This window comes from Rattus norvegicus, chromosome 1 (assembly GCF_021556685.1).
Source record: "Rattus norvegicus strain SHRSP/BbbUtx chromosome 1, alternate assembly SHRSP_T2T, whole genome shotgun sequence".
NCBI lineage: Eukaryota > Metazoa > Chordata > Mammalia > Rodentia > Muridae > Rattus > Rattus norvegicus.
Genome location: NC_141534.1, coordinates 220719094 through 220747080, shown reverse-complemented (window position 1 = coordinate 220747080; position 27987 = coordinate 220719094). Strand labels below are relative to the sequence as shown.

Below are 27987 nucleotides of genomic sequence, written 5' to 3'. Positions count from 1 at the left end.
TTGACAACCCGGAAGGCTTGAGGAGCTTGACAACCACCTGGGAGCTAGACTGGGTGCTGCTGCCTCTGATGGCAATGCAGCCAGGTCTAGCGCTGAGAACACCATCCACCGTGATCCTTCTCTTCAGCCTAGACCTGGGCCTGATAGGGTGAACCTGGATCCTTGGGACTGGTGAAATGCGAGGTGACAGCGTGCCTCTTTACTTTTGCTAAGCAAAGAAATGGACACTCTTTGGAGAAAGGGGTATGAGGAGAGAGAGGGTGGGCACATCTCCATCTCCATCGTTTATACCCTCTTGTTTGATCTAAAAAAAAAAAAAAAAAAAAAAAACTTTATTTTTATTTACTTTTAGAGATGTGAGTGGGGTCTCACTATGTTGCCAAGATTGCTCTTGAATTCCTGGGCTGAGCAATCCCCCTGCCTTGACCTCACAAGTAGTTGCTAGCAGCTATTCATTCTTACCTGCTCCTTCTAGATTTCATCTAGTACTGACTGCTGGTTTATGGGTGTATCATGAAGTAAGGTGGAAAGTAAAGCATTTAACATGACTATAGTCATGCTATAACAGCAAGGTTCCCCAGCAGTCGCCTTAAGTAAAGTATTCACTTAAAATATCAGTCAGAAAGGGGGGAGGAGAGAGGGGAATAGCTGAATGTGTATGGCCAGGGAATTAAGCAGGACTGGCCACAAACACGTGGAAATGAACATTTTAGTTTCTGGGGACTCAAAGTGATTTGAAGTCAGTCGTGAAAATCAAAAGTTGGAACACACTGTGGCAGGAATTATGGGCAAAATGCTAAGATAAACATCTGAGTATTTCATATATATGCATATATATATACATATATATATATATATATGGTTGGTGATATGGTTCAGTGGTCATGAGTCTTGCTGCTTTTGCAGAGAACCAGAGTTTAATTCCAGGCATCTTAGGACCACCTTTAACTCTAGGGGATGTGACATCCTTTTTCATAGGTATCCAAACACACATTCAGAAACACAATTATTTTAAAGTAAAATTTAAGATGGTTTAAATTATTTTTCTGGGACACACATACATGCACGCGCACACACACACACACACACACACACACACACACACACACACCAAAGCTCAGGGAACATTATAGAAGAGAGGATAGGAAGATTTAAAGTCAGAAGTTGTAGAAAGGGCTGTGCAACATTGTCCTCTGAATGTAACATGGGTGATGCACTCATGAACTCACTACAGATGTGGTCACCTACCCAAGACTAGAGTCATCAACTTCTTCATCAGAGAGGGGAAGGGCTCTGGAGGGTTCACCCCACCCTGAGGGATTATTAACAGTTAATAGTGTCTGAGGGAAGAGATATCACTTTCTTCAATGGTATAACCTAGGACTCAGGAAATAACATACCCCCCATGTTCATAAGGGCAACCCTATTAAGAGACAGGAAAACAATGAAGGGACTTGTAAAGAAAAAGAGTTTTAGCAAAAGAAGGTGAGCAGATAAAACAGAATAATAGAGGAAGATAACTGAAATTCATTATACATATAAAAGAAACTACCGGGGTTGGGGATTTAGCTCAGTGGTAGAGCGCTTACCTAGGAAGCGCAAGGCCCTGGGTTCGGTCCCCAGCTCCAAAAAAAAAGAACCAAAAAAAAAAAAAAGAAACTACCTAAAATTAAAAATTAATTACGCTTTAAAAATCATTTTTCAATTACTTTACCTTTATATGATGGGTTTTTATCTCTGCTAAAGATGCTCAGGATAAATAATAGACATTATTCCAGAATATCTGTGCAAGTTTTAGCATGTGACAGTTGGGCTAGGTATAATAACTAAGTGACTTGTCTTTCACCCACTTCTAGATTAACAATGGGATCACTAGAAAATAAAAACAAGTAATGGTTATTTATTTATTTATACAAAATTAGGATCCTTAATTAGATTGTTGAGTAGTCAAATATAGTTTTTTTAAGGAAAGAATTCTAACTAGTTATTTCATTATTTTTTCTTCCAGCAATTAAACTGAGCATCTTAAGCAATTAAGCAATGCACACATACTTTTTATGATTAGCATTTTTATGAATTTTTCATTTGGATGACTTTACTATGGACCTCAGAGAGATTGCAGAGATTACAGAGACATTAAATATTTTACTCCCCAAATTAGTAGTGCTTCTACTGGTATGCTACCAATGTGAATAAATCTATCCATAAACACAACATGACTTATGTTTCTGTCTTCTGAAAGAGGAATGTTCTTAATATAGCATTTCAGCATTTCTCTATACAATTTCTATGATTCTGTGGATATCTGATCATGGCAGAGAAATTAAACTTAGCTGCCTTTACGTCTCAACTCTTGATTGCTTCTTAGAGATGGTGTCTGAAAGCACAACATTTACTTTAGGAGCATATGTGTATGTATATATATGCATATATACATACCACCATTAAGAATAGAAGAAGAGGTCATGAATTCAAGAGGGTATGAGGACACAAGAGGAGTGGAAGGGAAAAAGAGATAGAAATTATAAAATATATTTTACCCATATGTGAAACTCTCAAATTTTAAAAGGAAATGCAAAGTATGATTAGCATTAAATTGATTGTGAATTTAAATAAATCATTGAAACTTTACTGAAATTCTCTAATACTATTCTCTAGTTGACCTTTATTCCTTATCATCTAGAAACAGTTAAGTAGGAAGAGATGACATGTACAATATATCAGTACTTCCTAGTCATTGAAAGAGACATTTTTTTAATTCTGGAGGTTTAGACATGCAGCACTTAAGACTGCGATAAGTAAATGTATACTTTTTAAAAATGCTGTGGCCTCTGAGTTTGTGAAGGTTGTTGTCAAACACCAAGAATCAAATTATGAGTTTTCCCTGAAAAAGAGCATGCATGTGTGTTTTGTGTTCTTTTGTAGAAGTTTGGTAATAAAGATATCACCGAAGATTAGAAACAAAATCAACCAGAGGAAATTCTGAAAGTATGGGATGTAGAAATTCAAAAATATCTTCAGCAAACACCGCTGTTTTAGGGGTGAGTGTTGTGCTCTCTTGTTACTGAGATAAAGTTCCTTCAAAGTAACTGAGCGGAAGGGGGTTTGTTTTGGCAGATCATCCTTGAAGGAATTTAGTCCATTGTGGTGGAGAGGATATGACAGTGGTCAGGGGAAGCATGGGCAGTGGGGAAAGGAGGCTTTGGACTTGCTGGTTACATTGCATCTGCATTCAGAAATCAGAGCATAAACAGGAAGTAGGGGCTGGGCTACAAAGCCTCAATGCCCACCTCCAACAGTTAACTTGCTCCAGTGAGTCTCCACCTCTTAAAGATTCAACAGTCTTCTCAAACAGCACCACCAGCTAGGGCAAGCAAACATGGGATCAATCCTGTGGAAGGTTCCACTCTCAAATCATAGCAGTGAAATTCCTGCTCTGATCGACTAAAATTCAATGTTTCAATGATGTCAGTTTCTTAAAGGGTGATCTTATATCTAGAAAGGGGTGGATCTGAATAGCTAAGAGGCAAAATGTTTTTTGTTTTGTTTTGTTTTTTGCTTTTAAATCATGCTGATTGTGTTGTGTAGTTTTTGCCTGGTCTCCCAACCCTTCACAAAGAAGCATGTGACAAGATATGAGCATATCAACTGAATTGCCACACCCAAGGAAATCCAGCAATCTGAATGAATTGTCAAATTTAAAAGCATCCATGTATTTGTTAGTTTAAAAGAGGTCTATCAGCAATCTCTCTTAATCCCTGTACTAATGAGTAGGATGAACACACAGTTCTGTTTAGTTATGAATCTGAGATTAAAGCTTTCCTAGTGCTATTAACAAACACCAAGAAGTTAGGAAAACCACAGGATTTCATAGCTAGCAGGGAAAAAAACCATTTCAAGGATCCCAACTTTTCCTTTGAATTTTTAGGCCATGCAGACCAGCTGTTCAAGCTGCTGCACAGGAACTCTTAGCTCTATAGTGACAAACTACTCTGGAAACAGAATGAAATATCTTAATCTGCTCTCCCCGAACACATGCATACCCCATCCTTTGCAATCTGGTTGGTTGGTTGGTTGGTTGGTAGTTGGTTGGTGAGCAGGAGGGTATGAGTGAGACTTTCTAGAATCCAGTGACAAGCTCTGGATTAAGAATTGCTTTTCTCAGTGCCCATGTGTTCGAGACTCTTCCCCACTTTTTCTTCTATTAGTTTTGAGTGTATCTGGTTTGATGTGGAGGTCCTTGATCCACTTGGACTTCAGCTTTGTACAGGGTGATAAGAATGGATCAATTTGCATTCTTCTACATGCTGACTGCCAGTTGAACCAGCACCATTTATTGAAAATGTTATCTTTCTTCCATTGGGTGGTTTTAGCTCCTTTGTCAAAGATAAATGGCTATAGGTGTATGGGTTCATTTCTGGGTCTTCAGTTCTGTTTCACTTCTCTCCTGTGAGACACATTCAGAGCATGTCCAATACAGAGGTCAATGATAGCAGCAAACCTCCCAACTGAGAATATGACCCCCTTGGAGGGAATTAGAGGAAGTATTGAAAGAGTTGAAGGAGCTTGCAACCCCATAAAAACAACAATGCCAACCAACCAGAGCTTCCAGGGACTAAACCACTACTCAAAGACTATACATGGACTGACCCAGGTCTCCAAATGCATATGTAGCAGAGAATAGCCTTGTTAGGGCACCAGTGGAAGGGGAAGCCCTTGGTCCTGCCAAGGTTGGACCCCCGATGCAGGGGTATATGGGGGGCAATAAGGGAGATGTATAGGGGGAATACCCGTATGGGGGAGTGAGAGAGGAGGGAATGGGGGCTTATGGACAGGAAACCAGGAAGGGGAATAACCTTTGAAATGTAAGTAAAGAAATATATCTAATAAAAAATTATAAAACAAAAACAACAAAAAAAAAACAAGAATTGCTTTTCCATAAGAAAACTTGAGCTTGTCCCTCATACACCAGAAAACTTCTTCACAAACCTTGACTTAATCCTGTTTGGTACAACCAATGAGAACTCCATAGTTAATGCATGACCAGTTCACGTCCACCTTTTATAAACATGTGCTTCTTATGTTTATTGAAGCTGTGTTTTCCATTACATCATTTCAATACTAACGGCTCTCTCTCTTCTCACAGGTTATCCAGATTATGATTGGTATCTATCATGTACTCATGTGGTATTTCCTATTGCTGTTGTATATGGGACAAATTAAAGGAGTATTTGGAACTTACGAACCTTTAACTTACAAAATGGGAACTTCTTTATGGGGACTTACTGTGAGTAGAATACATTTGCGTTGGTTTTATTAATTCAGTAAACAATATTGATTCATATAGTGGATGGTAGGGGCTCATTTCTAAACAAGGTTTTCAGAAGAATCACATAGCTAAATGCCATTTGCTGACTTATTCAAAATCCAGTTTCTTCTTTCAACAAATATGTATGAAGAACCCTTCATCTACAAGTATTATCTAAAAAATGTAGATGAGAGAATAAATGGCAACCACAATGTAGACTATATCCCTAGATGTGTCAAAGACAAAGACTTTTAGCCACCATGTCTATTAGCATGGTTAGTTTCCAGGTTTCCGTTGTCTATACTCCAGTGTAGTGACTAGGCAGCAACTGGGCAGAAGGAAAATTTGGAATGTGGGATCCCTCTAGGGGTCAAGGGAAGAATGTATCACAAGACATAAAGATCAGCTCTATTGTCTTCTGTTTATTTGCCAATAAGAAAAAGTTTGAAAAGGTTATAAATGTGACAACTTATTTTAGTAAAATGATGATGTGAAACCTAAATGGACTTAAGGAACATGGAATGAGAGCTGATGAAATTTTTCTATTTATTTTTTCACTTGCTTTATGATAATTCCAAACATATGTACAGTATATTTTGATCATTTCTACCTGACTCCCTCCCTCCAACTCCTTTTGGATCTCCTAACACATCTCCCTTCCAACTTCATGTCCTTTTTTTATATCATCTCTTTTGCTGGTGTGTGTGTCGGGGCAGGGGTACCAGAATTAAAAGCAATAAATGACATGAGATAATAATAAGGGAAATGTTGCAATCATGTATTTATGTTGGCAGAAAATAGCAAATTTTAGTGAACAAATAGCTATTATCATGTTGTCCCGTGATAGTTCTCAATCAGTATTAATTTTGCTCCCTTGGAAAACATGTCATAGTATCTGGAGATGTTCTTCATTTTTTTATCTAGTGAGCAAAAGCTGAGGATGCTATGAAGCACCTTATGATGCATAGAACATCAATTGCAAAGAATTATAACCACTAATATAAACAGTGCTGAGGCAAGGCAACAAAGAGAGAACAACTCACTGGACTTTGGAAGCTTGTGGAAGATTTTCTACAAATGCTTCAAGTATCTCAATGTATAAGGAAGATGTGGGCTGAAAGTGAGGGTAGTCATGTGGACCAGCTAGTAGAGGAGAAGAGAGAGTGTGAAGTGACCATCTAGGAAAAGGGAGAGGGTATGTGGCTTATGGAAAAGCAATTTGATTCTTACACAGCATTAAGGACACAAGGTTAAAGAACATGACTTCTTAGTGAGAGAAGTCTTTACTCAAGCCCTGTTCATCTGCATGGATACGTGCATGAAGCAGGAGTAAAACTACATTTCACTAAGGTTGTGGTTAAAAGATTCTATTTTATACGAGTTTGCAGTCCTGTCACCAGTGGAGGGTTGGTCCCCTTGATCCACGTCCTCACCAGTGTGTGCTGTCCCTTGATCTTAGCCTTCTAATGGAATCTCAGGGTCATTTTGACTTGCATTTCTCTTATGACTAAGGACATTGAACATTTCTTTCAGTACTTCTCAGCCACTCAAGAATTCCACTGTTAAAAATTCTCTGTTTAGGAAATAAAGTGTGGAGCAGAGACTGAAGGAAAAGCCATCCAGAAACTGCCACATCTTAACGTCCATCCCACATACAGTCACCAAACCCAGACACCATTGTGGATGCCAAGAAGTGCTTGCTGATAGGAGCCTGATATAGATGTCTCCTGAGAGGCTCTGTCAGAGCCTAGCAAATACAGAGGAGGATGTTCGCAGCCAACCATTGAACTTAGAACGGGGTCCTCAATGGAGGAGTTAGAGAAAGGACTGAAGTAGCTGAAGGGATTTTCAACCCCATAGGAAGAACAACAATATCAACCAACCAGACATCCCAGAGTTCCCAAGGACTAAACCACCAACCAAAGAGTCCATGTGGAGTGACCCAGGGCTCTAGCCACATATGTAGCAGAGGATGGCCTTGTAGGGCATCAATGGGAGGAGAGGCCCTTGGTCCTGTGAAGGCTTGATGACCCAGTGTAGGGGAATGCTAGGGTGGGGAGGCAGTAGGGAGCAGGTGAATGGGGGAGCACCCTTATAGAACCAGGGGGAGGGGGATGAGATAGGGGGTTTCTGGAGTAGAAACCAGGAAAGGGAATAACATTTGAAGTGTAAATAAGAAATATCCAATAAAAAAATCTGTGAATTAAAAAACTGATTCTTTGTGGCCTCAAGAGTGGGGATTGCAGGTTTGCAAATGGCAGAATTAGAAACACTTGTCTCAAATCTAGGGAAAAAATATTGGTGGAAACAGATAATTGGAGGAAGATACTTTCCTTGAACAAAGATGGTCTGCTGTCTGTCACAGACGGGATGGAGAGGTCACTGGAAGAAATATCAACCTCTAAGACATCTATCTGCCTTTATCTGTATGCTAACCCAGAGTGTCTGCGAGCAAAAATCTAAGAAGGCCACGCTGATAAACGGTCCATTGCCTCATCAGTAAGAAACGGTGCATTTAGCTCATAAATCAAAAGCACATGGAAGAAAGAAGAAAATAAAAGGATAAGAGAAAAAAAACAATTTCAGAGAAACGAGTTGTGCCTCTTTGTGTTTTAGTTCATGCTAAAAAAATAAATTCAGGGGGAAACTTGAGAGGCAGCTTGGTCAGCAGAGTGTTTACTGCACAAGCATGAAAACCTGGGTTCCACCCACCGTACCCTTAAAAAAACAAGCATGATGTACACTTGCCATCTCAGCTCCAGGGAGGCAGAGACAGGAGAACACTGGCATTCGCTGATCAGCCAGTCAAGTCTAACCAACAATCCTAGATCCCAGGAAGGAAGGAAGGGAGGGAGGAAGGGACTGCTCCTGAGGAATGACACCCAAGTTAACCTCTGCCCCCCCCCACACACACACATTCACGTACACAGCACAACTAACATTTTCAGTAAAATACCTAAATTTTTAAAATGTCATCCAATGCAGAAATTGTCATTTAGATGATAACCTTTGAAAGACATTTTCTAAAGCTAATATTTGCTAATAAGTTGGAAAACACTCTAATAAAAATATCCTACAATGGGGTTGGGGATTTGGCTCAATGGGCCCTGGGTTCGATCCCCAGCTCCGAAAAAAAAAAAAATCCTACAAGATACATTCAATTTGTGTATTAACTTTTCAAAGAATAAATAAAACACTTTAAAAATAATAATACAAATTTTCATCTTTTCCACATATTTTCTGTATATTTGAGTTTTGCCTGCATGTCTGTGAATCTTATACACGCAAGGCCTGAAGAAGCCAGAAGAAGGCATTGGATTGCCTGGAACGGGAGTCAGCGATGGTTGTGAACTTTCATGTGGGTGCTGGGAATCAGGCCCAGGTCTTCTAGGAGAGCAGTCAGTGCTCCTAACCACTGAATCATCTCTCTAGCCTCCAGTTCAAGATTTTAAATAAAAGTCAATGTCTAACTTTGGATCTGAGATGATAGGAAGATACTTTCACACTGTGGTCCTGAGACGATTCTTATCCTCCGTGTACACATCCTTAGCAGTCCTATCTCTTCTGTCAAGAACGAGAGCAAACTGTACAGGATCAACTTCCTGGTAGAACTGTGCGAGCCTCAAAATTTGGCCTTCCCGGATCAAGTGTGGAGCAGGAGAGGAATCTCTGCAGAAGAGGCGGTAGAAGGAACGGAAGAGCCGGAAGTGGTTGGCGACTCCAAGGAAACAGCACCCCTAGACACAACAAAGATACTGTACATGCGAACCCACAGAGACTGTGGCAGCATGCACAAGATCTGCACAAGCTCAAGCCAGACTTGTCATTCTTGATCCCAGCATCGAGAAGGGGAAGTAAACACCATGCCCTACCCTCGCCAAGAAGCTGTTTGTGATCAAGGCCTGCTGAGAAAAATCAATTTTCTTCAACAGAGTATATCAGTTACTAAGTATATCAAACACACTCCTAGACGAGCCTCATACTTGGGAACAGCAGGACAACGCAGAACAGACTCCATGCTTTTATTGTGGTGCTTTGGTTTGTTGCTCTCTTTTGTTTGCCTTTTTGTTTTACGGTGGTATTTTCATTTGTTTGTTTGCTTTCTTGCTTGCTTGCTTGCTTGATTGATTGAGGAAGAAATAACATCAAATTGGATGGAGAACTTGGGGAGGGAGAAGAATATGATCAATATATTATATGAAAAATTAATGTTAATTTTTAAAAGTATGGAACATGTCTGCTACTTTTCAAAAAAAAAAGTAACCTTTGCCAAAATCACTAAAACAGAAAAGCTTGAGAGACGGTTCTGTGATTTAGGGTACTTTGAGCTCTTGCTGAGGACCAAGGTCTGGTTCCCAACACCCATTCCATGGAATTCAAAACTTCTTACAACTTCAGTTCCAGGGGATCTGATGCCCACTTCTGACCTCTGCACCGACTGATGACTTCAGGGACTGATGCCCGCACACACATAGATGCACTTCAACAAAATTAAAACTTTAAAAAGACAAAGAATATTTCAGGGAAATTGTGTAGCCTGCTTTTTTTTTTTTAAGAAAACATGACAGGGGTTGGGGATTTAGCTCAGCGATAGAGCGCTTGCCTAGCAGCTGCAAGGCCCTGGGTTCGATCCCCAGCTCCGAAAAAAAAAGAAAAAAGAAGAAAAAGAAAAAGAAAAAAAAGAAAACATGACAAAATTTGATTACATGTTTTTATTAGAAAACAAATCTTTAAATACAGAGAAAGAGCAGGATTGGGGGATGACTGAGGGAGAGGGCACACAGAATACAAAGATGTACTCAGCCATGGCAGCCTGAATTGAGGAGTTACGAATACCTCTTAAATTGGATGTCATGTACAGATTTTAACTTTCCAATTACATGTATGAACATATGTTTATAATTTAAAAAGAATTATTTTAAAATTCTAATGTGTTTACGCATTTCTGTCCCAAGGATAAGTGCCTCCTGAAAACCCAAGTGGTGATGGCATGGTTGACCACTAGCCTGGTGCTTTCAAATACTCTATAGCCTTTAAGAATGAGGATCCAATGAGAGGCATTAGGGGGGGGTGGATGTCCTTTAGAGGAGGCAGTGAAACCTTGGTCCCCTTTTTTCATCCTTTTGCTTTTAGACCATGGAATGTTTTTATTTTCACTCCCACTGTGGGCTGCTGCCTTTTCTCAGAGAAGGGGAAGCAGGGGAGGGGTGACACACACACACACACACACACACACACACACACACACACACACACACACAACACGCGTGCATGCACAAATGGATAAATAAATAAAGCAAAAATGGGCACCCTGTGGCCTTCATGATGACTATAGACTCTCAATGAAGAGGCTATTTGTACAGTCATGGTGTCCAATGGGTTTATGGGCCACCTTTCCCACATCTCGATGTGTACACAGTCATTGCTTGGAGTAGAAATTGGAAGAGCACCTAAATGAGTTATACAAGAGGAATCATATAACCAAACTTGACCGTGGGTCCCGGGGGGCTTAAAGACCCATTGCCATATACGGCAACCTAAATCCTGCCCTCTGTCCCCTGTTTACACCTGTTGTGACCCTCCTGTTTCTTTCAATACCTGTCACCTTTTGAAAACATCATTACCTTATAATGGAAGCTCATCCGAACCCCTTCTACTTAAACTTCTCTCTTTGTTACTATTAGAATTCTGAAAATCATTGACCTGGAATATAGAGTTGTTTCAAAGTATGCTTAAACTGCTGAACACCATCAATGAGTATTGACCAATATATGTTTTGTGTCTAGTTTGTCCTTTCAGGAGCCTTCACAATAAAAGCAGCAAAATATCGAAGTAGATTTATGGTAAGTTGAAATTTTGGGGGTTATCTCTAGTATGTACTTTTACAAAACAGAACAAGAGATTTGAGTGAAAAGATAGTGTTGGGGCCAGAGAGACAGCTCAGCAGCTAAGAGTACTTGCTACTCTTACAAAATACCTGAGTTCAGTTCCCAGTACCCATGTTGGCTCAGAACTTCCAGTAACTCCAAATCCAAAGGATGTCGGATGTCTCTCTCTAAAGGTAGCTGCTCCCACATGTACATACAAACACACACAAACACACACACACACACACACACACACAAACAAACACACACACATCTTTACAATAAAGAAAAATAGTCTCAACAATAAAGGAATCTACAATCTCTACAAAAACTAATGAGGGAAACAAAAACCTGAGATCAGATTACTTAATGTACAATGGATCCCCTAGTTAACAATCACACTGACCTGCAAAAACATCTAAATTTAAGTAATAATTATGTTTGAATTTCTACCCTTAAACATTGCCTGAGCAGTGTTATTAAATTTGTTTACAGGATCTAAAGCCTTTCTTCTATGTGGACATTACTATGTTTTAATAGTTCATTTTCTGGTTTATCCACTTTGGGTATAGGATTTTACTTTGTATCAAAGTAAGGAATTTTCCAAAAAAAAATCTGTCCATGGTGTAAGTAGGAAATGTTTAGAAATAAAAATATTAGAATTTTAGGCCTGAAAGATACCTTAGAAATCAATTGGTCTTAAATTTTTGCACATTAAGAACTCTGGGAATGGATAGATGGCTCAGGAGTTAGAAGCAATGACTGCTCCTACAGAAGACTTGGGTTTATCCCCCAGCACCAACATGGTGGCTCATAGCCATCTGTAACTCAGCTCCAAGGGGATCTGATGTCCTCTTCTATTCTCCATGAGCACTTCATGTATGTGATACACTGAGAAGCATCCAGGCAAAACATCCATAAACATAGATAAGTAAAATCTCAAACCTTAAAAATAAAGAGTTCTGGTGTCTGTCATATTGACAGATGATCCCAGATAATAAAAACCAAGGATTCAAACATATTAACTCCTGTTTGACTTTATTTCTACAAGCAGTCTTACAGCTGACTCACATGATTATAAAATACAAAGGTCTTTTTAGAACTGATGGAATTCAAAAATTGGCAGTCTGATAATAGATTCATGATACATGTAAGACTTCATGCAAGCCAGAAAAACCATGGCAAGCATAGGCACATTTTGAAAGCTTCACATACTACAAGTCTGAACTGGATTTTTCAAAGTAAAACAAACACAGATAAACAAAAATGAAAACGTATCCAAAGTGCTTCATCTGAATGTTGTATGTTTACTCCATGTCTCCTTTCAGCTTCTCTGTACTATGTCCCTGAACATTCTCTGCATAATTGTTACGATCATTGCAGCCAGCCTAACAATAGTGGAATTGTCTCATTTCCGTTCTGTGTCATATAGAAATTATGGACAAGCAGTAAGTAACCAATTCTACAGAAAAATCTTTTTTACATTTGTAATGATACTTTATCCTTTGAAAGCTTCATACAATATAGTTTGATCATATTTACCACCCACTTTTCCCCAACTCCATTCAGATACACCCCCATCTCCCTATTCCAACTTCATTTTTGTGTTCTGTTTATTTCAAAAACCCGTGGAGACTATTCTGTGCTGCCCTCATGCTTACAGGTGTAAGGCCACCCCCTGGAGTGTGATGACCTCCCTAGGGCTATGCTCTTAAAGCAAACAGATTCTCCTTGCCCTGAGGCAGTCAGCTGTCAACAGACTCTCAGTTCGGGATAGAGACTCCTGAGCTGCCTCTCCCCAACCTCTTCCATGCTAGAATATTGATCGGTTTGCTCTTGTGTGCATCTTGTTCAGGAAAACACAGATGCTGGGAGTTTAGCATCCCCAGCATATCCAGAAGACCCAAAGATGTTGGTCCTCTGTGATCGCTACCTCTTAACAAGCTGTTTGTCTCCTCTTCCAAGATAGTCCCTGAGTGTGTGTGTGTGTGTGTGTGTGTGTGTGTGTGTCTCTCTCTCATGCGTGTTCTCTCTCTCTCTCTCCTCTCTCTCTCTCTCTCTCTCTCTCTCTGTGTGTGTGTGTGTGTGTGTGTGTGTGTGTGTGTGTGTGTGTGTGCGCGCTCGCGCGCACGTGTCATTTCTCAGGCACTGTCCATTTTTGATTTTTGAGATAGGGCCATTAGCCTCAAACTCCCCAAATAGGCAAGTCTATCTGACTAAGTAAGCCACAGGCACTAACCTGTCTCTGTCTCCTCAACATAGAGTATGCACTCTCACTACCCCTACACACACACACACACACACACACACACACACACACACACACCACCTGTCTCTCTCTCTCCTCTCTCTCTCTCTCTCTCTCTCTCTCTGTGTGTGTGTGTGTGTGTGTGTGTGTGTGTGTGTGTGTGTGTGCGCGCGCGCGCGCACGTGTCATTTCTCAGGCACTGTCTATTTTTGATTTTTGAGATAGGGCCATTAGCCTCAAACTCCCCAAATAGGCAAGTCTATCTGACTAAGTAAGCCACAGGCACTAACCTGTCTCTGTCTCCTCAACATAGAGTATGCACTCTCACTACCCCTACACACACACACACACACACACACACACACACACACACACACCACCTCTCTCTCTCTCTCCTCTCTCTCTCTCTCTCTCTCTCTCTCTCTCTCTCTCTCTCTCTCTCTCTCAATCCTCTCTTCTCTGTCTAGCCTGCAAGGCAAGTACCTTACTGAGTGAAACTCTCAGTCTCTCAATGCAAAAAACATACATTTCTGGACCACTAAGCCATTCAGCAAACCAGGAAGAGAGCTCTACTGTTAGCACATGTGTATAAACCCTGATTGCGTAGGCATCTCTAATGACCTGCGTTTGCATGTTATGTGGATTTAGTACCTCACTACTAAATGTATATCAGTCTTATTTTTTTGTACTCCAGTCATAACTATATAGAAATGTAATGTATCACACTATGGTCAATGTGAATAGTCTTGTTGACAACACAAGAGATTTACTTGAGTTATATTGGCTTAGAATTCAGAATTATCCAAAAATGCAAAGATCTCTCGTGCTTATTGATCAGTAGGATTAACATAGTAAAAGTGTTCATCCTACACAACGCCATCTATAAATACAGTTCCATCCCTGTCAAAATTCCAACACAATTCTTTGCAGACCTTGAAAGGATAATTCTCAACTTCATATAGGAAGATAACACACCTGGGAGAGCTAAAGTAATCCCTGATCTCAAGCTCCATTACAAATCTACAGTAATAAAAACACAAAGTACTCACATAAATAAACATGTCGACCAAGGGAATCAAACTGAAGAAGACACAGACATAAATCTACACAACTATGAGCACCTGATTTTTGATAAAGAAACCAGAAACATACATTGGAAAAAAGAAAGCATTTTTAACAAATGGTGCTGGTCAAACAGGTGCATGTAGAAGAATACAAATAGACCCATATTTATGACCCTGTACAAAACTCAAGTCCAAGTAAACTTAAGACCTCAACATAAAACTAGATACACAGAATCTGATAGAAAAGAAAGTGGAGACTAGCTTCGAATGCTTTGGCACAGGAGACAATTATCTGAACAAAACGCTGGTTGCAGATCACTAAGTTTAACTGTAGGAACTTAGGAAACTTCAAAGCTTTTATATAGCAAAAGACAACATCAATATGACGAAGAGGCAGCCTGCTGAATGGGAAAAGATTTTTACCAACTCCACATCTGATAGATGTCTAGTATCCAAAATAAAGAACTCCAGAAACTAAACATCAACAAATCAAATAATCCAATGAAAAACTACAGTACAGATCTAAAAAGAGAATTCTCAGTAGAAGAAACTCAAATGGCTGAGAAACACTTAAAGAATTATTCAATATTCTTAACCATTAGGAAATAAAAATCAAAACAACTCTGAGATTTCCTCGTTAACTGTCAAAAATAGATAAGATCAATGACATAAGTGACAGATCATGCTGACAAGGATGTAGAGCAAGGGGAACACTCCTTCATTGCTGGTGGGGGGGGCAAACTTGTACAGCCATACATAGTGGCTACTATGGAAATTAATATGGGAATTGATCCACCTCAATACCACTCTTGGGCATATACCTAACATTCTACCCTATCACAAGGACACTTACTCAAGTACTGTGGTTTTATTCATAATAGCCAGAAACTGGAAACAACTTAGATGCTTCTCAGCTGAGGGATAAATAAAGAAAACGTAGCACATTCACAAAATGGAGTATTACTCAGCTGTTAAAAGAATATCATGAAACTTGCAAGCAAATGGATACAACTCGAAAAAAACCATCGTGAGGTGACCCAGACCCAGAAAAACAATGTGGTAGGTGTTCACTTATAAGTAGATATTAGGAGTTAAATAAATAGTAATCAAGCTATAATCCAGAGAGATTAGATAAAGAGAAGAGATCTAGTGAGGGGTTGGAGGGTGCATGGATCTCCCTGGGAAGGGGGATAAAATAGGTTTGTGGTCCAGAAATGTATGTTTTTTGCATTGAGAGACTGAGAGTTTCACTCAGTAAAGTACTTGCCTTGCAGGCAAGACAGAGAAGAGAGGAGAGAGAGAGAGAGAGAGAGAGAGAGAGAGAGAGAGAGAGAGAGAGAGAGAGAGAGAGAGGTGGTGTGTGTGTGTGTGTGTGTGTGTGTGTGTGTGTGTGTGTGTGTAGGGGTAGTGAGAGTGCATACTCTATGTTGAGGAGACAGAGACAGGTTAGTGCCTGTGGCTTACTTAGTCAGATAGACTTGCCTATTTGGGGAGTTTGAGGCTAATGGCCCTATCTCAAAAATCAAAAATGGACAGTGCCTGAGGGTGACCATAGTGAGGACTCCTAGGAACAGAGATATGGAGTCTGAGCTGGACATCGTTTCGTAGCCAGTCAAGGCTTCCGGTGTTGGGACTGGGTTGTATTTGGTTGAGTTGTTGGCAGAGGTGGTCCCATCGAGATTCCTAAACAACCTAGACTGATGCTAGGACAAAGGGTCACTACATAAACTGACAGTGGGGAGCTATTGCCAAGGACAACATCCACAAAGCTCATTGAACATAGAGAGGTAGAGCTGGTATCTTCCTGGAGCCCGCATCCCTACACTATAGTCTGTTTGGTAGAGGAAGCTAGGTATTCTGAAGATTATGAAAAGAGAAACAATAGACATCAACCCAGTCACAAAACCACTGATCTACAGTCTAATATGCCTGCAAGATGTGCTGGGACAATGAAGGCACAAATCTTGTCTCTTGGGGGCATGTTCTTTTTTAAATGGATATAGAAGGGGAGTGGATCTGGGAGAGAGGGGAATTAGAGAGGAGTTGGAAGGAGTGGAGGGAGGGGAAACTGTGGCCAGAATGTATTATATGAGAGAAGAATCTATTTCAATAAAAAAAAAAAACTATTAACACCTAGAAAAATAATTAATATATGCTAATAAAAACATTGTTTTATAGTAAAAAGAAAAAGAGACAACACCAAATTTAATTGCACCGAATGATCACTACATTTGTCACAAAATTACCATAGCAACCTCTTTTCTCTGGGCTCCTAGTTTCTTTCTCCTAACTGACCGATTTGCTTTCTCACACTTATATTAAATAGAAAAATTAAAGTCTAAAAACTAATTTTTCATAATGTCCCAGTCCATTTGTGTAGAGTCTCTAAAATTCACTTTCTCCCAAGCTTCCAGGGAGCTAATCATTCTTCCACTCAGCAACTTCTAAGGCACTTCTGGTCCTATGTTTAAAACAGAAACTGACTCCATTTGATAAGGAAGAGAAAGAGTTGCCACAACTTTCCTGAGATAACATGAAAACATTTATCTATGCAAAAGAACTGTGCAATTCAGTCTTTGCAAATCCCCCCAGATCCTGAAATAATGTGTACTGGAGCATAGGCACATGGTCACTCTGTGTGCCTATCTAATTCCCAAGTTTCTCATTTAGGAATCAATGTCGACACATTGCAGATATGCAAATTCAATTACTTTCGAGCCACAGAATGATAGTGATGCCTTGGGGTGTATGAGTATACCCTCATGGAGCGGACTTCTCCCCTGGGTCGCCTTGCCACCTGTTGAACTAATTTGCCCGCATCCCTAGATATCCTCCATGGTCCACCCATGACAGGGGCAGAATGACTTAACCTGTTGAGAATAAATCGTGAAGTCACAAGATAGAGTCGGATCTGAGGAGAATACCACAGAGAAAAGGCAAGAGCTAAGAGCTAGAATAAATGTTTAGCCAGACAATCACTAGATATCCTACAACAGCACACCTTGGCAAACAAGGACCATTTAAATGAAACATTTCATTTCTGGGCCCTGGTGGATCTGTACAACACAGAAACAGCTCTTAAGTGCATGGTGCTTACTGTGGTAGACCGCAGGATGCCAATTCTTTGCTATTCTTTTTAAATATTTCTGAAGCACAAGTTAGTCCTGTTGTTATGGTTCCAAAAGAAAAAAATCCTTTTGTTCTTCATTTAATTTTAAACTATTCACAGAGAAAAACAAATTGTGCTGCACTTCCTCATTCCTTCAACTTACTCAGAATCTAACTTATAAATATTAACTCTGAATGAGGTTAATATTTATAAGTATAGATGGTAGCTATATAATATATAGATGATGACAAATAGTATAAAGATACACATAGCATGTATTCACATACAGGATAAATATATATGTATACATATATATAGAGAGAGAGATAAATTTATATGCATATTAAAACAAGTAAAAGTGAAAGAAAAGTAAGTAGGTATGAAAATAAACACTATATTAGATAGATAGATAGATAGATAGATAGATAGATAGATAGATAGATAATAGTAAACCGAAATATGATTGCTAGATAATAGAACATAGATATATAAAGCATATATATTAATGAATAGATGATAGATACATAGAGAAATGATAAAAGATGGATATATAAAAATCTGATAGGTAGAAGATACATAGATAATATATAGACATAATGTTTACATACAATACTAGTGCTTTACACACTGAACCATCTCCTCATCAGGAGATAAGCTACCTAAAGCTACCTTTTAATTGTCCTGAGCCTTTTTTGAAGCTATACTTTACTCATAGAGAAGACAGTGCACATGTTAACCTATGTATCCATTAAAGCAAAGTTTTTATATGCCCTTGATATCTCTCATGTGCACTCCTTAACAATGATGATACCTGGTGGAAGCCCAATGGTGGAAATAGAGGCAGAAGTTAGGAGGTTTAGCTACTTGGAAAGAAATAGAAAAAAAATTAAGTGATGAAAATAGACAATGCAAAAGAGCAGTCCAGTACTAAAGAGACTGGTATAACTGCCTAATTGAAAAACACTAAAGGAGCTGTGCCCGGAGCTGAACCTGTGCCACAGCTCTCTGGACCCAGAACCCATGAAGGGAGAGCTGGATTCCCAGAAGTGCAAAAAATCCTGAGATAAAAGGGGAAACCACCACTTCTGCTCACATTCCTGACCCAAGAGAAAACCCAGAGCCCTCTGGACACAGGAACTGAGGAGCAGTCCAGGACAGGATCCTTCCAGTTTCTGCCTGCACCCAGAGCTGACACAGGGCCACAGCTCTCCTTCCCCAGATCCCGCTGGGAAAAGGCTGGTCTCCAGGAGTGCTGACACACAGGCTTACATGAGGGTCAGGCCACTGTCAGAGACAGCAAGACCAGCTAATACCAGAGACTAGATGGCGAGAGGCAAAAGTAAGAACCTAAGCAACAGAAATCAAGCACTTGGCATCATCAGAACCCAGTTCCCCCAACACAGCAAGCCCTGGAAACCCAAACACACAGGAAAAGAAGATTTTTATTTAAAATCACAACATATGATGAGGTTAGAGGAATTTAAGAAGGATAGAAATAACACCCTTAAAGAAATACAAAACAATACAGGTAAACACATGGAACCACTTAAAGAGAAAAGACAAAAATCCCTTAAAGAATTACAAAAAAACACAACCAAACAGGTGAAGCAATTGAGAAAAACCATCCAGGATCAAAAAATGGAAATACAAACAATAAAGAAATCACAATCCACCCAGGAGTGCAGACATCTTGAGACCACAGGACAGACTGGCACCTATGCACCCCTCAGCCCACATCCCTGATCCAAGGGGAAACTTCATAGTGCCTCTGGACACAGGGATATAGGAACAGACAGCCACCAGTACCCACACTTCTGGTCTGTGCCCAGGACCAAACTGAACCAGCCAAACAGCTCCCTGCAGCCAAATCCCATGGGGAAGAGAGCTGGACCCTCAGAAGTGTGGATACTCCTGAGAAGTCAGAGGAGACTACCCTCTGCCCACAGTCCAGACCCAAGAGGGAATCACATAGTGCCAACTGTGACCGCTGGGTGCAAGGACCTACACGAGCAATCAGGGGCAGGACCGTTTGATCCCTACCCGCTCCTAGAGCTGGAAGACAGTCTCAAGGAGCGCCACCACAGCTGAGAGCAGAGCACCTGTTCTCAGGAAAGGCTGAAAGAAAACAGGAAAACAGTTCTACAGGAGTGCTGACACAGAGGCCAACAGCAGGGTCAAGTCACTCTCAGAAACAGCAAAACAAGCAAACACCAGAGACAACTTGATGGCGAGAGGCAAGCGCAGGAACCTAAGGAACAGAAACCAAGACTACTTGACATCATCAGAGCCCAGTTCTCCCACCAAAGAAAATAATGGATATCCAAACACATCAGAAAAGCAAGATTTAGATTTAAAATCACATTTTTTGATAAGGATGGAGGACTTTAAGAAGGACATAAAGAACTCCCTTAGAGAAATGCAGGAAAACACAAGTAAACAAGTAGAAGCCCTTAGAGAGGAAACACAAAAATCCCTGAAAGAATTACAGGAAAACACAACCAAACAAGTGAAGGAATTGAAAATGGAAATAGGAACAATAAAGAAAGCACAAAGGGAGACAACCCTTGATATAGAAAAGCAGAGGAAGAGACAAGGAGCCGTAGATACAAGCATCACCAACAGAATACAAGAGATAGAAGAGAGAATCTCAGGAGCAGAAGATTCCATAGAAATCATCGACTCAACTATCAAAGATAATGTAAAACGCAAAAAGCGAAACCAGGAAAGGGAATAACACTCGAAATGTAAATAAGAAATACTCAAGTTAATAAAAAAGAAAAAGAAAAAGAAAAAAAAAACGCAAAAAGCTCCTAGCCCAAAACTTACAGGAAATCCAGGACTCAATGAGAAGATCAAACCTAAGGATAATAGGTATAGAAGAGAGAGAAGACTCCCAGCTCAAAGGACCAGTAAATATATTCAACAAAATTATAGAAGAAAATTTCTCTAACCTAAAGAAAGAGATACCCATAAACATACAAGAAGCCTACAGAACTCCAAATAGATTGGACCAGAAAAGAAACTCCTCCCCCCATCACATAATAGTTAAAACACCAAATGCACAAAACAAAGAAAGAATATTAAAAGCAGTAAGGGAAAAAGGTCAAGTGACATATAAAGGCAGACCTATCAGAATCACACCGGACTTCTCACCAGTAACTATGAAAGCCAGAAAATCCTGAACAGATGTCATACAGACCCTAAGAGAACACAAATGCCAGCCCAAGTTACTTCTGGGGGAATCACCATCCCTGACCTCAAACTCTATTACAGAGCAATAGTGATTTAAAAAAAAAAGAAACTATGGTATTGGTACAGAGACAGGCAGGTAGATAAATGAAATAGAATTGAAGACCCAGAAATGAACCCACACACCTGTGGTCACTTGATCTTTGAGAAAGGAGATAAAACTCAATTTCAGCCTTCAAAGGCAGAGACAAGGAATCTTAAGAGCAAACCGGCTAGCAAGATCAGCCTCATCAGAAAGTTCTGGGTTTGATTGAGAGGCCCTACCTCACTTAATAAGGTGGAAACGATTATAATCGAGGATGACTCCTAACATCATTCTTGGAGGGGATTCTATAAGCACACACATCCATGTACACATACAACCACACATTTGCACAGTTACATACATACAAACATGCATAAAATACACACACAAGAAAATGAAACAAAAATTAGCAATAACTTTTTAAACTGGGCCAACTAGGTGGCTCAGCAGGTGAAAACACTTGCCTTTCCTCACAAACCTGACAGCCTAAGTTCAGTTCTGGAACCCACAGTGGAAGGGAGGAAAACAACTCCTGGTAGTTGCCCTTAGACCTCCAGATGAGCACGAGGACACAGATGTACACAGACACCACCACCACCATCATCACCTTCTTCTTCTTCTTCTTCTTCTTCTTCTTCTTCTTCTTCTTCTTCTTCTTCTTCTTCTTCTTCTTCTTCTTCTTCTTCTTCTCCTCCTCCTCCTCCTCCTCCTCCTCCTCCTCCTCTTCTTCCTCCTCCTCCTCTTCTTCTTCTTCTTCTTCCTCCTCCTCCTCTTCCTCTTCTTCTTCTTCTTCCTCTTCTTCTTCTTCTTCTTCTTCTTCTTCTTCTTCTTCTTCTTCCTCTTCTTCTTCATAATAACAGCCAGATTAGCTGAAAAGTTTAGATAGTGAATACATTCATGAGCCTAAAAATGGTCAAGAAGTGTGACAGAAAAGCTAAGTGGTGACGATGAAGTACAGAAGCCCCAGAAGGTGCACTGGGAAGAATAAAAGTATGACAAATGAAGATAAAAATAAACAACTGAAAACTCTCAGGGAAATCAAACAGAAGAAGGTCTCCTGCCCCTGCATTCCTTCCTCTCTTTGAATCTTATTTTAGGGTCCTCTTGGGTGGGCACACACTGAAACTGATGATACATCATGTCTCCCTGTTTCCCGGTTTCAGAAGCTGGGAAGGGAAGTCTCCCGCATTTTGCTGTGCTCTTACCCCCTGGAATTTGTGGTCGCCCTCACATATTCCATCTCTGGTTGTGCATATTTGGTAAGTGTTTTCTCCAACAATTCAAGGGCTTTTGGTTCCTAGTACCTAAGCTTGAGGACATATGTGGCAAGCTACAATTGTCTAGAACGAATAACAATGGAATATATAATGTTTCCTTTACATTTTGTTTTCTTTTGCCATAAATATGTGTTTAAAACAGGATGACAAGAGTAACATATGAAACTGTAAATTTTAAAATTAAAAGCACATATATAAAAGGTGAATCTTTCCTTAATATTGTTCTCATTGCCTCCACACGTTTGGACGAAACACACCCATACGCAATAAACACACGTACACAAAAAGCCACAAAACACACATTCATGCACACTTTGTAAGCAGAGAGGGAGATGCTGCTGCCCTGCTTGCCTGCTTCCTTTTACACAGTCCAGAGTCAGCCTACAGTATGATGCCATCTACATTGGGCATGGATCTTCCCTCAGCTAACCCTCTCTGAAAACATTAATTAAAAAAAAATATCCAGTAGTGTATCTCCTCGTTGGTTCTAAATTAGGATTGTCACAAATTAGGATTAACCATTGTACATAATTCCTCCAGCCCTTAAGTTGAATTGTAAAGTAATTAGTGAGGAAGACTTAGAGAATCCACAGCCTTGCTGCTTGAGGCAGATGGTTTTGCTTGAGGCATAAATAACATAGAAAGTTTCTTTCTTGGGTTGGGGTTGGGGATGGAAGAGTGTTACTGAAATGGCAAAGAGTTCAGTGGCCAACAGGCAAGTAAGACCAAAACACTCAGTCCAGCTAAGATCATAGGATATCATATTACTGTTGGGACAAAAAAAATATCAGAAACTCAACAGAGACATTCAGACCACTGTGGACTGCTGATAGCTGGTCATCCCTGTGTCTGAAAAAAAAATATACACATGTTCATATCTCTGTATGCACTAAGGAAACTAGAGAAAGTCCCACTGAGTTTCCCGCCTTGGTTCATAAAAGACCACCAAAAAAAAAAAGGAGTATATATAAACAGCCCAAACTTTACAAACATTTCCCTGAATCTTTATTGATTGAAGATATGTTTTCTTCCTCTAGTTCTGCCACAGCAAAGCACCATAGATAATGTGGCTTAAACAAGAAAATTTTCTCCAAATTCTTGTTTAGAAGCTCAAGCCCAAAGTGCTGCGGGATTAGTTTCCTCTAAAGGCCCTTTCCTTGGCTTTCAGTATTTTCACAAGGTCTTTCCTTGCCTTTTGTATATACCAGTCACATTGGACTACAGCCCAGAAAAATGGCATTATTATAATCCTGTTGACCCTTTTAAGATCTTATCCCTGAGCATGTTCACATTCCAAGATGCCAATGGTTCGGATTTTGATGTATGTCTTTTGAAGACTGTAATTTGGGCCACAACAAGATGTGTTTAGTATTACCAATGTCTAATTACTGGCTGAGCAATTATGCTTAGCCCTGGGGGGTAGACTAAGAAATGGACCTTAAGGAGAGCTAGGAACCAGAAAACAATGGAAATGTGTAGATACATCAGAGGCATGCTCTAAGGGAAACAGACTCCACATAATTAGTATAAACAAGTCTCCAGAGAGAAAGTAGCATCCACCACTCCCAGGGAAAGATGAAACTATTTAAATCAGTGGTTCTCAACACATGGGACACAACCCTTTTGAAGGGTCAAATGACCCTTTCACAGGGATGACCTAAGACAATTAAAAAACACGGATATTTATATTACAATTCGTAACAGTAACAAAATTGAAAACCACTGGTTTAAATTATCTAATATTTACCTAAAGTATCTAACAATTACCTAAGATGTCCAGTTTCAAACAATAGCTGAAATAAAAGGAGCAAAAATTAATGACATGTGTGGTGGTTTCAATGAAAATATCCCCCATAGATTCACAGGGAGTGGCACTATTGGTGCGGCCTTATTGCAGTAGGTGTAGCCTTGGTGGGAGAAGTGTGTCACTGGGGGGTGAGCTTGGAGATTTCAGATGCTCTAGGGAGGCCAGTGGATCTCTCTCTCTCTCTCTCTCTCTCTCTCTCTCTCTCTCTCTCTCTCCCTCTCTCTCTCTCTCCCTGCTGCCTGTCGATCCAGATATAGAACCCTTGGCTCCTTCTCCAGCACCATGTCTGCCCGCATCCCACCATGTTTCCCATCATGACCACAGTGGACTAAATTCTGAAGTGTCTAAGCCAACCCCAATTAAATGTTTTCCTCTTCACTGCAATAGAAACGCTAAACCAACATGTGACTTGGGAACTGTAGTCTTGGTGTCAGGAGAAAACAAAGGTGATGTTTCAGAAAGAGAGTGCTGCCCCATGGGTACCAGCCTGCCCTGGCACATCAAGTCGCAGCAGGACTAACATGAATAAATAAAATACATTGGTTTAAAGAAAGGAAAAAAGTACTTGGGGTCAGTCCCAGTAGTTGACAGGTCCCTAAGAGGAAGTAAGGACTTAGTCATTGAAGGAGGAATGAGTCAGGAATGGTAGTCAGGAGAATCTTGTAGCCCTGAATAACTAGCAGTCAAACTATACAGATTTCATAAAACAAAAACAGACTCATGATTTTCCAAGAAATACAGGTCATATATCATTTTGTCTCTGGACATGAGTTTGATTTCTCATTACATGTCTGAGTTTACAAGTTTAATTACAGTTAGCAAGTACAGATAAGAACAGATTTTTATTTTTATTATTGGCCCTATAACCCCATTTTGAAGAATCTATTGAATATCTTTAGTAAAGCAAGCACAGTTAATATATGACAGCCTGTTCCTAGACTGGCAGTAGTTGTGATTTCAAAGTGCTAGGCAAATAGAAAATATCTGAGCCAGCCATTTTATGAATAGCAAATCCTGAGACCTAACTCCTTTTTCATATGTCCTTCCTTGTTTATACATGCTATAATGCAGGCAAAAGGTCATTCTAACCAATCTAACTTTATTACTGAGTTCTTTTTACTACAGGGGTGTGTACCCTGTATGACCTCTCCAATCTTATAAACTACATTTTCAGAAAGCTCTGAGTATATAGTAGAAGGAGGCCTCTGATCTGATGTCAATTCTCCTGGTCAGTAGGAGCTTGCCACTTCTAAGTTTCTACTGATGTCATTATTCTGTTTCTGAGTTTGCTTAGGGGCAGACATACCAAGAAGATCCTGGAGTCATGTCCTCATAAAGAAATTTCTAATATCTCTTGGCTTGTCACAATCTCCAGGGCACAAAGACTTCCAAATAGGGAAAAATAAGGTTATTTCCCTGAGAGCAGAAGGGGTAGTGTGTTTAGAACTGCCCTAAACAGACTCAGACATAATTTTCAAGGGAAAGACATAAAATGAGTCATAATGCAGAAAGCTCCCCAAGAATGCAACAAGAATAGACCAAAACCAAAAGTGAGAGGCGACTGCAGCATTGGGTTTAGCTTTGCAGGAACTGTGTCAAAAAGCTATGCTTGCTTCATGACTCTCACTGTTTCCATTGGCTACGGCTGTGCCAAGAAATTTTTCAAAAAATCGAAGGACTTATGTTTAAAGAGCAACAACAATGACTCATTAAATAAGATGACTGGACAAAAATAGAATTTAGATAAAAGGAAGTTGGATCCTAGGGTTTAAGTGAAGTTGGATCCTAGGGTTTGAGTGCAAGCTCACTGTATCAGAAACATAGATGAACACACTGTCCAAAATGTCCTGTCCAAAATGTCCTGTCCAAAATGTATCTGTCCAAAATGTCAGAATTTATTCAATGGCAATAAGTTTACAAAGAATGGTAATTTCATTGACAGCAAATAGTTTCCTTGACATCCCACTGAGGCAAACGCAAGTTCATGTGATCCAATCTTAACTACTAATTTTAATTCTTGGATCAGGCATTACATATCTTACTATGAATATTTATATTATGTGTGTGTGTATGCTTGGCACGTTACAAAATTGCCACAAAAGAGTTGAAGATGTTTCAAAGAAGCCTAACAGAGGCAGAAATAACAGGTTGACAGGGACGCATAGGATCTCTGTAGGATCAGATAAGTGACCCTGTTCTTCTACAGGAGACACTACTGCTACAGAGTCAGGACTCTGGGTCAGAGTTGGGCAGAGCTACAGAGTTGAGTCAAACTTCAGAAGCAAGTAATTGGACGAGGAGCCTGTAAAAGAGAACAGGACCAAGTCTAGATAGATGAATGGGCAGACAAGTGGACAGCAGATCCAGACAGATGAATGGTGGACCAATGAATGGCAACTGAAAAGACCATGTCAAGAATGGAGACCAAACCAACACAAAGCTCCTGGGATAACCACAAATTATCTTCCTGTCCTTCCCTTGGCACACACTCAGGCAAACAGAGTACAGGTTGGTAGAAGTCTCCACAATCACAGCGTTAGGTGATGTCAACACAGGGTCCCAGTAAGGGCTCATGCCCTTTCCGCCTCTGGTGTGTTTTATAAGTTCTTGAGTCTGGTGTTACTTATTTGATTTTAATAAGCTCCCATGCACCTGTAGTCCCAATGTACTTTGATAAATTTGTATGTGGCACCTTAATAATTTTAAAAAATAAAATTATAGCAAACTGTGTCTTGAAGGTGGTGCTAGACAAGTGGCAGTGTTTATGTTCCGACTGTGGTCCAGACTCTCCCAAAATGCATACCTTTTAATTTATTCATATGAAGTTTCAAACCAACAAAAACTAAAATATTTTTTAAGCATTTCTGGATGCAAGCTTAACTAGAAAACTTAGAAAGAAAAAAAGAATTGATTACTTAAAAGTCAGAATAACTCTGGAAAAGGAAAGAATGGCCAATCATTGGGAAATATCATATAAAGCTAGGATTAATCTGGGAGTGGTTGAATATATATAGAGTTCAAAAAGTACATGAAATTTTTAAAAATCAGGAAGGAGATTGATTTGGTGGTTAAGAGCACTGGTTGCTTTTCCAGAGGACCTAGGCTCAAGTTCCATTCCCAACACCCAAAGGACAGCTCACAACAACTCCGGCTGCAGGGACCTAAGACCCACTTCTGGCCCCGTCAGGTATCAGGCATGCAAGTGGTGCCCACACATGCAGACAAAACAGCCACGCACATATAAATATCAGAAACCATATCACAAGGCATGCAGTAGAGACATAAAAATAAGGTAGACTGGATTGAGAATGAAAACAGAAGAGAGTACATGGCTCTATGGACCGTAATCCATAAGTACCAATGTGGCCTATATTCTTTTTAATTTGCCATCACTCTGATGACTTGAAACACTGGTTGTCATCTGTAAATGACTGCGTTTTCTTTTCCAGATGGAAACACAAGATGAAAATTCAGAAAGTGTTACTGAAGTAGTAGAGGACAACTTCTGAAAACAGAAGACGTGAGCAAGTTTCATGACCACTAACACCTGATGTAGGTGCCCATGATATTCCCATATAACAGGGCTACTGCACACCCCATACATTTTGTGCAAAAGGAAATTCACAGCAAGGTGAAAGTTACCCCTTGGTATTTAAGAAGTGTCTATGCACATATATTCTAGGTTCCAGAGGAGAAAGCTCATCCCTATGTAAGTATGAGGCCATCGCAAGAAAGCATTTGCTAGCTAGCCACTCCGAAGAGCTGTCAACTCTCCCCAGCAGATCATCTGCAGTTGACCAGAAAAACCACTTGAAACCTGTAGAGTGCAGGCTATGAGATTTGGGGTACAATGTGCAATTCAGAGGAAAACTAATTTCTTTCCCTGTGAGTGAAAAGCACATTCCATGTTCTGCATTCTTCTGCTCAAGCTAGCTTCTACCTCCACAAAGCAAGGCTCAAAGGGTCACCAATTTAATGCCTTTATTGTCCCAAGGCATTCTCTGTCCTCATTAAAGTTCCTTTCTGCCCTGCA

At 40.0% G+C, this 27987-nt stretch overlaps 1 protein-coding gene across 12 annotated transcripts; it reads left to right on the top strand.

The window, feature by feature from the left end:
• Nucleotides 1-10: 10 nt before the first annotated feature.
• Ms4a13 (membrane spanning 4-domains A13) lies at nt 11-27987 on the top strand. Of its 12 annotated transcripts, none has more exons than NR_197294.1 (8): nt 11-183; nt 2926-3041; nt 5147-5287; nt 11095-11151; nt 12504-12623; nt 15369-15546; nt 22034-22129; nt 27404-27987. NR_197294.1 is itself a non-coding variant. In NM_001432488.1 (8 exons), the coding sequence occupies exons 2-7, from the start codon at nt 2991-2993 to the stop codon at nt 27461-27463; spliced, it is 525 nt and encodes a 174-aa protein (NP_001419417.1). In that variant the 5' UTR covers nt 11-183; nt 2926-2990; the 3' UTR covers nt 27464-27506; nt 27637-27987. The 12 variants fall into 12 exon arrangements, 10 of the variants coding, with proteins under 10 accessions (NP_001419417.1, NP_001419418.1, NP_001419424.1 ...); NM_001432488.1 differs by lacking the exon at nt 15369-15546 and having other exon boundaries at nt 27404-27506; nt 27637-27987; NM_001432489.1 differs by lacking the exon at nt 15369-15546 and having other exon boundaries at nt 11-243; nt 27404-27506; nt 27637-27987.

Bases quoted from the DNA above. Each gene is read 5' to 3' on its own strand.
- Ms4a13 (NM_001432488.1), top strand. From the start codon at position 2,991: ATGGGATGTAGAAATTCAAAAATATCTTCAGCAAACACCGCTGTTTTA. The intron at 3,042-5,146 runs GTGAGTGTTGTG...CTCTTCTCACAG, and splicing joins CAAACACCGCTGTTTTAGGG to GTTATCCAGATTATGATTGG. The intron at 5,288-11,094 runs GTGAGTAGAATA...TTTTGTGTCTAG, and splicing joins CTTCTTTATGGGGACTTACT to TTTGTCCTTTCAGGAGCCTT.